At 35.6% G+C, this 12,822-nt stretch overlaps 1 protein-coding gene across 1 annotated transcript in view; it reads right to left on the reverse strand.

Annotated features, from left to right (window-relative positions):
• The window catches only part of FAM81B (family with sequence similarity 81 member B), a 60,053-nt gene that overhangs the window by 14,569 nt on the left and 32,662 nt on the right, over positions 1 to 12,822 (reverse strand). Inside the window, exon 6 of the mRNA XM_517651.8 lies at positions 7,130 to 7,259. Within this exon, the coding sequence (XP_517651.6) occupies positions 7,130 to 7,259 (130 nt within the window). The remainder of the gene's footprint in view (positions 1 to 7,129; positions 7,260 to 12,822) is intronic.

Below are 12,822 nucleotides of genomic sequence, written 5' to 3' on the forward strand. Positions count from 1 at the left end.
GGCTAAAGATGGAAATGTTTGAAATAAAATAATAGGCAATTTATTATAATAATAAGCAATTACAGGTAAAGGCAAAGGAAAATAAAGCAGCAGAGCAATATTAATGTTAGGTAAAATATTACTTAAAGCAAAACACATTTAAAAATGGGACAAAGATGGTCATCTTTATAGATGAAGAGTAAAATTCATTGTGAAAATAGAGAGCTGTGAATATTTATATATTGAGCAAAAAAGCAACAGCTTTTCAGGATAAACAGAGACAATACATTAATGATTTTAAATGACTTTTCTTGACTCTTTACTGGTCAAGTAAGTAAAATATAAATAATGATACAGGAAAATGTAAAAACTGTAAATGTATTTCATAGATTTATATATCAAACCATGTAACTTGGAAACAGCATTCATTTTTTCCCAGTGCCCACTAAGCATCTGCAACAACTAAGCACATATGCAACATTAAGAAAATCTCAAATTATTCCAAAAAGCAGGAAAAGCACAGGCCATAACTCCACACTGTGCTAAAACTAGAAATCAATAAGGAAGCATAAAGGAACAAAAACCCAGTCACTTGAGTAAAAAAAAAAAAAAAAAAAAGCAACAAAAAACCCACTCTTGATTTTAGTGTTTCACATGAAAATGTGCCTCTCAGATGTCCTACTGCAAGGAGCATAACTGACCAAGGGCTGTGACTACTGTGCTCAAAATCCATCACGAGTGTCCAGACCATGCTTTCTACAGGCCGTGCCTAGCCAATGTCTGAGTAGTCCTTTGATGGGTGACTTTTGTTCAAGGAACAAAGGAACTCACTGAAATAATCTTAGAATGGCACTGCAATCCTAAAGCCTTCTTTCTCCATCTTTTTCACAGAAACCAGACCTGTGTCATAGTCTCCCTCCCAATTTTTCTTCATCAATTTTCCTCTCAATAAATTTCTTGCACATCTAATTCCTTTATGGCATTTGCTTCTCAAAGGATCTGGACTAACACAAGTGCCGAAGAGTAAATCAACACTGCAATTACAAATTTACTTAGGAGAAGATAATGGAAACATTACATATCAAAAGGACACAGCCAAATATATAATCAGAGGTAAATTTGTGGCATTAAATATTTTCATAATTATACAAGAAAGAATAAGGCAATGTAAGTGAATCATTCATTTCATAAAGTTTAAAAGGAATAAAAAATTCCTAATCAAAGGAAAGCAGGATGAAGAAATTGACAAATTGTGGGAGGCAGAATGGGCTCGCAAAGATGTCCATGCCCTCAGTCTGAAACCTGTGAAGGTGCGATGCTGTAGAGCAAAAGGGATTTGCAGCTGTAATTAAAGTAAAAGGGGGAGATTATTCTGGATTATCCAAGTGGGCCTAACTTAATCACAGGGGCTCCTAAAAGCAGAGAAGTTTTTCCAGCTGGTGTGAGAGGGACGCAGCAGAGGGTGAAGTCAGAATGACTTGAAGCATGAGAAGGACTTGACCTGCCGTTGCTGGAGAAAGGCCACATGGAAAACACAAGAAGGAAGGTAGGCGGACTCTGGAGCAAGGACCAACCCCCAGCTAACAGCCTGCGAGGACCTCAGGACTACAACTGCAAGGAACTGGATTCAAAAGTTTGAATGAACCTGAACAGGATTCATTCCCAAAGCCTCCCCAAAGAAACACAACTCTGCAGACACCTTGATTTCTGCCTTATGAGATCCTGAGGGTCCAGTCTAGCCCCTCCCAAATTTTGACCTACAGAAAGCATGACATAATGCATTTGTGTTGTTTTAAACTATTATGTTTATGGTAATTTGTTAAGGCAGCAATTGAAAACAAATATTTTAAAAATAAATGAATACAAACAAAAGGTATGGGGGTTGATGTGTAATCCAAGGGCTGGTTTTTCGAAAAGGTAATAGGCAAAGTTTGTTCTACTCTACACGTGAAGTGAGGAAACTTAAGTATTAAAATTAAGAAAGAAAAAAGAGTAGTTATGAATATCTGTAAGCCAAATAACATAGCAGAAACATTCTAAAAACTGAAATTATAGGTGAAATGGAAGTCTGATAACCAGAGGAGACTTTAATTCACCTCTCAATCCAAGACAGCAGTAGACTAAAAAATAAGTAAGGATTTAACCAGTAAGTTATTCCCTGTAAGTACTGATTGAACTTTGTGCCCTAAAAATACAGAATACACTTTTTTTAGAACATGTATGAAAATGGACTATCCAGCCACCAAAAACAATCCTCAAAATATTCCAAAAACTAAAACTTACATATATTAAAAGTTTTACCTACAATGAGATGAAACTAAAAATGAATACCAGCATAACAAAACAAAAAGTCCTTAACTCAGAGGGTGGGGAAAAAACTTCCTTGATATGGTTTGCCTGTGTCCCCATCCAAATCTCATCTTGAATTGTAATGCCCATAATCCCTACATGTCATGGGAAGGACCCCGTGGGAGGTAATTGAATCATGGGGGCAATTACCTGCATGCTGGTATTCTTATTATAGTGAGTGGGTTCTCATGAGATCTGATGGTTTTATATGGGACTTTTCCCCCTTTTGCTTGGCACTTCTCTTGCCTGCCACCATGTAAAACATGCCTTTGCTACTCCTTCACCTTTCACCATGACTGTGAGGTCTCCCCAGCCATGTGGAACTATGAGTCCATTAAACCTCTTTCTTTAAAAAAATAAATTACCTGGTCTTGGGTATGTCTTTATTAGCAGTGTGAGAACAGACTAATACACTCCTCTTAACTATTTAAGGGAAAATACCACATGCAATTGCAGAATTTCTAGGAAATAATAATGAGAATACTACATGTTAAACTCTGGGGGATATAAGGAAGAAGAATGAATGCTCAGGAAAAATTCACAGCCATAAATGCTCATGTCAGCAAAAAAGAATACAAATACATGTGGTTTTAAAAAGTTGCAAAATGAACAACAAAATACCCTGCAGGCAAGGAAAAAGAAACGATAAAAGGTGAAATTGGAGAGTTGGAAAAGACAATAGAAGCAGAAAATAAAAAATATATAAAAGGATTTGTTAATTGTAAAACCATTGTTAAGGCACACCTAACCTAATCAAGGGGGGGAAAAAAGCACAAATATACAAAATAATAAAATAGAATAAATAAAAGCAGAGAGAATTAAAACCACCCTAAAAGCATTTTGCATAACTTTATGCAAATTCAAAATCTGAAGGAAACAGATTTTTTTTCTAAGAAAAAGGAATTTATAGAAGCTAACCTCTGAAGGGATAGAAAGTTTAAGCAGACTAATCAACAGAAAGAGACCTTGTCTCAAAAAAATAAATATAAAAAATGAAAGCTATCAAAGGGCTTCCTTCCCCATCAAATCATCAGGCTCAGATAATATGTCAGAAGCAAAGCTACCAAATCCTTAAAGAATACTTATAATACTCTTTAAACTGTTTCAGAACATAGAAAAATAAGAAAACTTTCAAATTTTTTTATGAGGTCAGTTCAATGGTGATTCCAAAATCTGAAAACGATGGCACAGAAAATAGGTTAATCTCACTTAAAAGCACTAATGCAAAATTCTTAAGTAAAATGTCAGCAAACATTATCCTGCACCACAACAAAATACATCATAATGAGTGTAATTTATTTTAGAAAATGCAAGGATGGTTTAATAATAGGAAATAATTACACTAGTATAACAGAGTACACATCATTTCATAAATGCTGAAAAGGTATTTGATAAAATTCAATAATCGTTTTTGATTTCTAAAAAATTCAATAATATAGGAATAGTTGGCTACTAAACATGCTTAATGGGGAAACTTACTTTCCCCATCATAAGGGAAACACAGGACAGTTACAGTTAGGAAGAAGACCAGGATGTCCACTATTCCCACATACTATCTAACATTGTTTGGGGTTATTAGTCAAAGCAATTAGAAAAGAGAGAGAAATTTTGCACATGAAAATGAAAAAACATGAGCTAAAACTATTACCATTTACAGAGCATATGATTGTGTTCTTGGGGAGGAAGGGAAACCAAAAACTTACTATAATCAAGAAGAGAATACACTGTGGAATATAAAATTAATATTGTCTTCATAATATACAACTAATAATGAATTAGAAGGCATATCGAAGCCCCTGTTACAATAAACTAAAAAGAAAAAGATTTCAAAATCTCAAAATACATTTAATAAGAAATTATGCCAAATCTACATGAGAAAAATTTGAAAATACTCCTCAAGAACTTAAAAGCAAACTCAGACAAATGGGAAGCACACTACATTCTTAGATAGAACACTCAACATTATGACTATGTCAATTCTAAAATTTATTTACAAATTTAACGTGATTTTAATACAGATTAAAATAGTTTATTTTTGATTTATTTATTGAAATGAGACAGGCTGATTTTAAAATTATAAGCAAAAACAACTAATTATACCAGGAAACTGAAAAAAGAACGTAATGGAAGGAACTAGCCCTACCAGATATAAAAATACTATAAAGATTCAATAATTAAAACAGTAGTTAAGACACATATTAGGAAAACTACAAATGGACGAAGGATTTAAGTGTAAACAACAAAGCCATGAAAGTGCCTGAAGAGATATGAAGAATTCTTTCAAGACTTTGTGTAGGGAAGCTCTTTCTAACTGATTTGAAATTCCAGCAGCCACAAAAGAACTGATAAATTCAACTACAACTAGAGAACTATTTGTGCATGTCGAAAACCAAAGACCTATGACAAACTGGGGAAATGCATTTGCAATTTGTGTCATAGAGAAAACAGCTCATCTCCTTACCATATAAAGAGCTCCTAGAGATAGAGAGGAAAAATAGCCCAGTAGAGAAATAGGCAAAAGACAAACAGATAGTTCACCAAAAAGAAATACAAATGCCCCTTAAATATGTGAAAAGATGCTCAACTTCATCCATAATAAAAAAGGCTAATTAAAACAAAAAGATACTGCCTTTTTCCTATAAGAATGGCAAAATTCAGAAGTTGAACAATACTGCATTGGTGAGGCAATGGAGACACAGGACATTTTACATATTGTTGGTGGGTGTGCAATGAGGTGAAAGCCATATAGAAGCAATTTGGCAAGATCTTTCAAAACAACACACATGTACTCTCTCTGCTTAATTCTCTCTGCTTTTATTTATTCTATTTTGATCCAGAAATCCCACTTCTGGATATTTATTCTACAGATATATCTATACGCATACAAAATGACATATGTGCAAGGTTATTCATTGCAGCATTGTTTGAAAGAGCAAAATATTTAAAAGAACCCAAATGTCCACCTATGCAAGAGCAGTTGACTGAACTATTACATACAAAGGAAGGGTATGCAGTTGTAAAAAAGGATAAGGAAGGTCTCTGTGTATCAATGTGGAAAGATGTTCAGGATATATTTGTTTAGTTTTTTTTTTTTTAAAGCATAGCTCTATATATATACTATTTATTTACATATACTATATATATATATACACTGTTTTTTGTGCAATAAAGGGGGAATAAAAATATGTATTTGCATTTGCTCATATCTGCATAAGGGCATACTGAATGCATCCACAATTGACTAATAAAAATGCTTACCTGTGAGGATCATGAAAAAAATGTGATGAATGGTTAAGGGGTGGGAATGAAAATTCTCTGGCTATATTTTCTTATGTAGTTTTGTTTTTGAGCTATGTGTATGCATTATCTTTAAAAATATACTAAACAGAGAGGAATTATAGTCCAATGTCACTTTTGAATCCTGATGCCAAATTAAATATTGAATTATTATACAATAACTGTATAGCTTTCATTATAGAAATGCAAGAATGTTTCAGTATTGGGAAATGTATTAACACATTAGAAGGCCAAAGAAGTCAACAAACATCACACAAATCCCCAAACCAAAAAACAACCAATATGGTGGTTCTAGATATTTGTTGATATCTAAAAGGCATTTGATTAAAGTAGATATTCCATCCTGATAAAAACTAAGTAGGAATCACTGGATACTTCCTTAACATGATTAAAAAATATTTCTAACCAATAGCCAGCAGCAAACAGCAAAGACATTTCCAGGATAATCAGGAACCAGATAAGTTGCCTTCTGTGACCACTTTTATTTAACAGTATTCTGGAATTTTTGCTCAAGACTTTAAGAAAATCAATGAAGTCTTAAATCAGAAAACCAGAGATAAAATTGCCATGTTATTGATATGATTGAGTACCTTGAAAAACAAAGAGAGTTTAAAAATTATTGGGCCTAATAAGATGGGTGAGTAGGAGGTAGATAAGGAGAGCCAGATGGGACTAGAGTAAACTATGTGCTCAGTAACACCTGCTCTGGACTAACTGGCGCCTACCAACAAATAATCAAACGCCAAATTTTCATATTTCCAATTTCCAGAGGATGTCTGCTTTGTTCTGCCCAAACGACTTCAGAGGAGAAGAGAAGTGCTTGTTTTGCATAAGATGTGACAAAGTGGAGCACAGAAAACTTTGCATTGGGCTCCACTTTAGTGAAACCATTGACTGGGAAGGTGAAAAAGAGACACTTCAGGCAGAAAAGAGCACAAACTAGAGGAAGATGTGTAATATCTTGGTGTGAGTGGGGACCTACCTACAGGGAGCTCAGTATCACTGGGCATAAAGGGTGAGTCAAGAAGCACAGATGGCCTTTAAAATCCAGACCAACCAAAGGACTTACGTGTTATTTTGTAAGAGATACAACCCATTGCAGGGCTTTAAGTGGGATGTAACATGAACAATTCACATTTATGTTGGACTTTTAATAATAATAGCTTCCATGGGAAGTTCTTTTGTTTATATTCCTTGGTTCCATAGTCTTTGAGTAAAAATAATTTTACTACTTCCAGAGAGTAAAAAAATAACAGCAATGGTGGACTCAAGCAGTGCATGCTTAGAGTAGATGGCTGTTTTGGAACACAGCAGACATTCATTAAACATTTGTTGATTGAGTTGACTGTTTCCATGGCATATATGAGTGAGCTGTCAGAATGACACCCTTTGGAAGAAAAGAGTTCTCTTAAAAAATTACCACCTGATTGGGCATTTTGATAAGCTATAATGATCTTACTTCTGGCAGTAACACGTAATATGAGTCCCATCTATTTTCAATTACCTTCATGTCCAAGTTCTTGGAAAGAGTTTCCAGGGCGGGCACGAATTCTTGAATGGCTTTCTCAATTTGCCGGTACTCTTGCCTGAATAAGTGAATGTCTCCAGAAAGCTTCACAATGCTTGAATCACATCTAATGGCAAGATGGAAATTGGTGTGAGATCAATACCTTTATAACATTTTTAACACTATAGTAGACACCTGCACATTCATTTGATGGCCGAAGTTCTAAAGTCATTTGAAGAATGAGTTGGTAGATATAGGAGTGTATTCAGGAATCTCTTTCTTCATTTTTCCCTTCTCTTTCTGATGAGAGAGAAACCAGGTTGAATGCATTGGCTCAAACCAGAGCACCAACTTGAAATAGTTTACATGGGGATATTGTGGTAAATTGAGGGAATTTTTACATTTTCAGCTTGATATTAACTTAGTCATAGGAGTTATAGCAAATTTTGATGTTTTGGAAATATACGCTGCTGCCTATGGTTAGGCAAAATTAAAATTTGTTCCTCTTATATATCATGTTCTAAATCCACTTTCCTCTCTTTATCCTCTTTTCTTGGCCCCCAGACTATCAATTCTCCGTTGGCAAGAAAAGGTGTCCCAGCAAATCAAAATCTTCCAATCCATCTTCTCCAATTTCTCACCGTTTTAGCCTCAAACAAAACTCCTGTTCCTTGAATGGTCTCAGTCAGGCATTGTCATATTAGGACAAAACCAATTCACACTAACATATGAATGAAGCTTTGGTCCATAAAGTTGCATGTGATAATTTAGGGGAGGAATTCTGGTGAGAAGGAGCTAGTGAGGTAAGCTGAAGATTATCTTCCCAGTATGTTAGGAAAGATAACACACAGAACCACACCCCCACAACCGTTACCCGTGACTCTCTTGGGGGAGAGCAGGTTGCACAGTGTATTAATGGTCAGTTTCTGTATACTTTCACATATGCATGAAGGATAGGTTGAAGAGCACTGAAGGACTTTATCTTTTGTATATCTGAGTTATCAAGGATTATTTTGATATTTGTCACTTTTATAAAATAACTGTTTTGACTGTCATCAAATTATATTAATTAGGAAATACATTTTCATATTATTATGCTAAGTGATATAAATATTGTGTGCTTTATGATGTCAACATTTTTAGGATCCCAGAATGAATCTTTTTTCCTTAAAGTTTTTGGTGCAAAAGATTTGAGGCAAAGGTGAGTTAAGATGGCAATTTTGCCTGAGCATTTCTTTAAAAAGATACTAAAGGTATCCCTTTAGTATCATCCTTAAAAATGGCTGTAGTGGGGGTGAAGAAGCTGCTGGGAGAAAAAATTAGGAATTAGTCTGATCAAGAATGGGAGCAGGATGGTACGCACAAAATTCCTGATCAAAAGATGTTTTACACCTTTGCATACACAACCTGTCATTGTCAGAATGGCACCTCTATTGTTGGTTAGTTAGAATGTCCTGATGTGAGTCCATATTAAGACCCCTGCTCAGGAGTGGCTGCTGCTACCACCACTTCCTGCCATCTCCCTTCTATCCTTCTTTCGTTTCCCACCCTCAGGGACAGCAGGGTCTGTGCAGTGGAGGCTACTGGTTAAAAATGTGGTTTCTGGTGTCAGATAGACCATGCTTCTGCTACCTCCTAGGTTTATGATCTGGGAAAAGCTTCTTTTTTTTTTTTTTTTTTTTTGAGACGGAGTCTTGCTCTATCGCCCAGGCTGGAGTGCAGTGGCACAATCTCGGCTCACCGCAAGCTCCGCCTCCCAGGTTCACGCCATTCTCCTGCCTCAGCCTCCCGAGTAGCTAGGACTACAGGCATGCGCCACCACGCCTGGCTAATTTTTTTGTATTTTTAGTAGAGACGGGGTTTCACGGTCTTAGCCAGGATGGTCTCGAGCTCCTGACCTCGTGATCCACCCGCCTCAGCCTCCCAAAGTGCTAGGATTACAGGCATGAGCCACCGCGCCCGGCCTGGGACAAGCTTCTTAATGCCTACAGATTTCAGTTTTCCTCATCTGAAAAAAAGGGGAAATGATGCCATGGTCACTGCATACAGTTGTACAACTTGTCTACCACACGACTCCAGGAATGCCAGAAACACGTGATTGACAATGTGAATAATGTCTCCTGGAGTGCTCAACCTTCAAAACTGTAAATGGCTGTCCTGAATAGTGTTATTTGTAGGTTATTTAGGGATGGAAGGAGGTGATGCACGCAAAGCATTTAACCAGTGCCTGACACAGGGGGAGCACCCACATAAGATTAGCAGCTATGATTTATTTACTCAACTTGAGAGTTGCCGCCTATTCATTTTCACCTCCCCTAACCACCACCCACTAGCCTAATCCCACATGTTGAAGTCAAGGATTGATTCATGGCTTTTCAAAGCTGCACTCTATATTCCAAAAGGAGTTCCTCTGCCTCCTCCTCCTTTAGAATGATTTTATTATTTCTGTTAAAATAGTATATCACCATTAGAAAAAATTTCATATCATGCCTCAAAGAACAAAGAGGAAAGTTAAGATCTTTCCAAATCCCTTTTAAAAAGTAACATTATTAATATTTGATTATCATTCTGTTCATCATTATACATATATACTTAAAATACATGTGTACATATATATATATGTACACACAGAGATAGGAAGAAAACATAATTTAGAATACTGGGATTATATTATATGCATCAACTTTAAAATATTACATTTAATTTTACTTTAACCTAAGAAAAGATAAATGTAGTGAGAAATGAAGAAATTGTTGAGTTTCAGATACGTATTTCTTCACTATGAGAGAGATTTCTTTTCTAAAAAAAAGAAGCTATAAAAAGCTATCATAGATTGGAATTGTTATACTTGTCACAGCTGCCATCTCAATACCAACTTTAGATATTATTTGTTGACCATATGCCAAAAAATGAGAAAATAAATAAGTTTATATACTTGTGCCCTCAACATTTAAAAAAATAATTTGCTAATTTTAAAATGTTAAATTTTATGACATTTGCACTGTGTTCTGTCACTAGAATGTCTACGGTTATTTAATGTTCACTTTATATGTAGATTAGATGTTCATTGATAATCCTTTCAAACCATGATTTCTTTTCTAAGATCCTTATTTTGATTTATTCCATGGTTGGCCAGATTTTGTCATCCAGATTTTAAAAGCAGGGCTCAGGAGTACTAGAATTCTCAAGTTCTTGAGTGCTTGAGAATACCTGACTTCTCTTGTGATTGAAAGGTAACTTAGTTGAGATAACATTTTTTTTCTTTCTTTCAGAACATGATAAACATCAATCCATTCTTTTCTAGCATTGGTTGAGGTGGAGAAGTCTGAGGTGATGACATTTCTTTCCTTTTTTATGAGACTTGCTTTGTCTACCTGGATGCTCGTTGCAGTCTTTATCCTTATTGTTCAGCAACTTCAACCAGGATATCTTGGTTTCATTGTTCTTATATCATTTTTTCCATGGTCACAGTTTTTCCTTTTAATCTATAGATTCACGTCTGTATTTCAAGAACACTTTCTTCTCTTATAGGCATGATTTTTTTTTTTTTTTTTGAAGAATTCGTTCTGTTTCTTCTTTAGGGCCTTCTATTAGTTCTATATTGGATGAGTTTTCCTTGCCTGTCATATGACAATTTTTCTACAATCATTTTTATATTGAAAAGTAACTATCTCTTTTCATTTGGTGTGGTTTACTCATGTTTTTACTTTTTATAACTCATTATTTTTGGTTGCATTTGTTATATTTTAAGAGCTTCTAAAGTAGATTAATCTTCATAGTATCTTGACTTTTTCTTTCATCTATCCCTGAGCAATTCCAGTTTATCTATCTCCTTTTGTTATCTGATAGTCTCTTTTGGAGGGAAAAGTTTTTATACCTTACTTTTAAAATTATTATTTATTTTATCAAAGTAAAAGATGTCTGTAATTTGAAAGTTAACAATAACTAATAAGCTAATAATAAACTACAGTGGTTTCTGACCCTTCCTCTCACTGCCTCTCTCAGTTCCTCTCCCTAGTGGCAAGGGCCTGAAGCCTTTTGAAAATTCTGTTGCATAAAGTTAGGTTGTTCTCAGCTTATCCTACAACTTGAAAATTGGCTTTCATTCTGCTAAGGCAGTTTTCATGTTTCCATCTGCTTTCTAGGTTCCAAGACTTCTATGCTGATATCCCTGGTCCTTATGGGTTTATATTTTAAAGAGAAAATCTTTTTACTGTAGATTCAGTGGGCCTTTTAGAAGGGCCAAATTACATGTGACTGTTCACAAGTAATCCTTTTTTTTTTTTTTTTTTTTTAATTCTTTGTCTTTTGTTCTTAATTTCTTTGAAACCGGGAGAACTTTTGGCTTGAACTCTTCCTATACTTTTCTGGGCAGTTCCTTCATGAAGTGTATTCACTAGTCTTTTGCTTATTTTTTATGTATCTATTATCTGTCTGTCTGTCAATCATCTATCTATCTGTCTTCTGTCTATCTGGGGATGATAGTGGAAGTGATTCATATGCATGACTGCATTCTAATAATAACTATTATGTCTTTGAATGTTTCTGCTACCTGCAGAGGATCAGTGAGTGTGTTTGGTGGCTGGTAGATCGCATCCTCTATTCAGGCTTGCAGTATCAAATCTCTCTCCTTCCTCAGCCTGTTGCACTTCAGCCAGTTTCTCTCAGGTATAAGCGGGCAAGGAGGGAGGTCCTAGATGATAGAAATGATAAAGAACACGGTTGCATCTTTGGCTATACCTCCCGGCTGTTTGGTGTTGCTGACCTGAATCTCTAAGGGGACATGCTGTCTTTCTCCGATGACCCACCCGAGCCTCTAAGTAATGCTGCTTGATTCCATTTTGCCAATGTCTCTCAAAATTATGACTGTTGACTAGTGGGAAATCATTATGTTTAAATCTGAGAAGGACTGTATCGGTCCAAATGTCACAATATTTGGTAAGTGTGCTCTGTTTGTGGTCGGTGGTTACAGCAACTTCCATATTATATTAAAGGGAGTTTTTTGTTTTCCTTCTTTTATTTTTCACTGGCATTGAGTTGTCTCAAGTAAGAGGAGTGGAATAAGAGGTTTTTATTCTGCCCTCTCTGACCAGGCCTGTCATAATATCCACATTATTATGTTTCTTTAAAGAACATGATTTTGCTTTTAATCACAAATCAACAAAATTTATCTTTTTTTTTTTTTTTTTTTTTTACCCACATGCAGGTTTGTTCTGGAGTCCTAAAGAGCCAAATGGGGCTAGAGAGTTCGCCTCTGACTGCGGCTACGGATTGTAAGTCATATCCATCCCTAGGGGTGCCCTTCCCATGCTCACCTTTTCCTTTTTTGCACTTCACCTGAATCTCTAAGGGGACGTGACCTCTCTCTCTGATGACCCATGCAAGCCTCTAGTCTATTAAATAAAGGACAGGGTATCAAACGCAGGCTGGCAACTTTGGGAACCTCATCTCATTGGGAGGACTTACTTTTAAACTGCAATGTATTGCCATGGGAAATAAGGTGTAAAATTCAAATCTCATTGTAGTTATTAAATATTGAGACTGATTTATGGAGCAGTAAAATGTTTGCTAGCAATTATGTTAAAACAATCAACTTAATTTTACTTATGCCAAAATGCTCATTGGAATAGAGGTCCCTCTATGTGGAAAGACAGTAATCAATCTGCCTTAGCTTGTCCATTAGTCATTTG

The sequence above is a fragment of the Pan troglodytes genome, chromosome 4, assembly GCF_028858775.2.
Source record: "Pan troglodytes isolate AG18354 chromosome 4, NHGRI_mPanTro3-v2.0_pri, whole genome shotgun sequence".
Classification (NCBI taxonomy): domain Eukaryota; kingdom Metazoa; phylum Chordata; class Mammalia; order Primates; family Hominidae; genus Pan; species Pan troglodytes.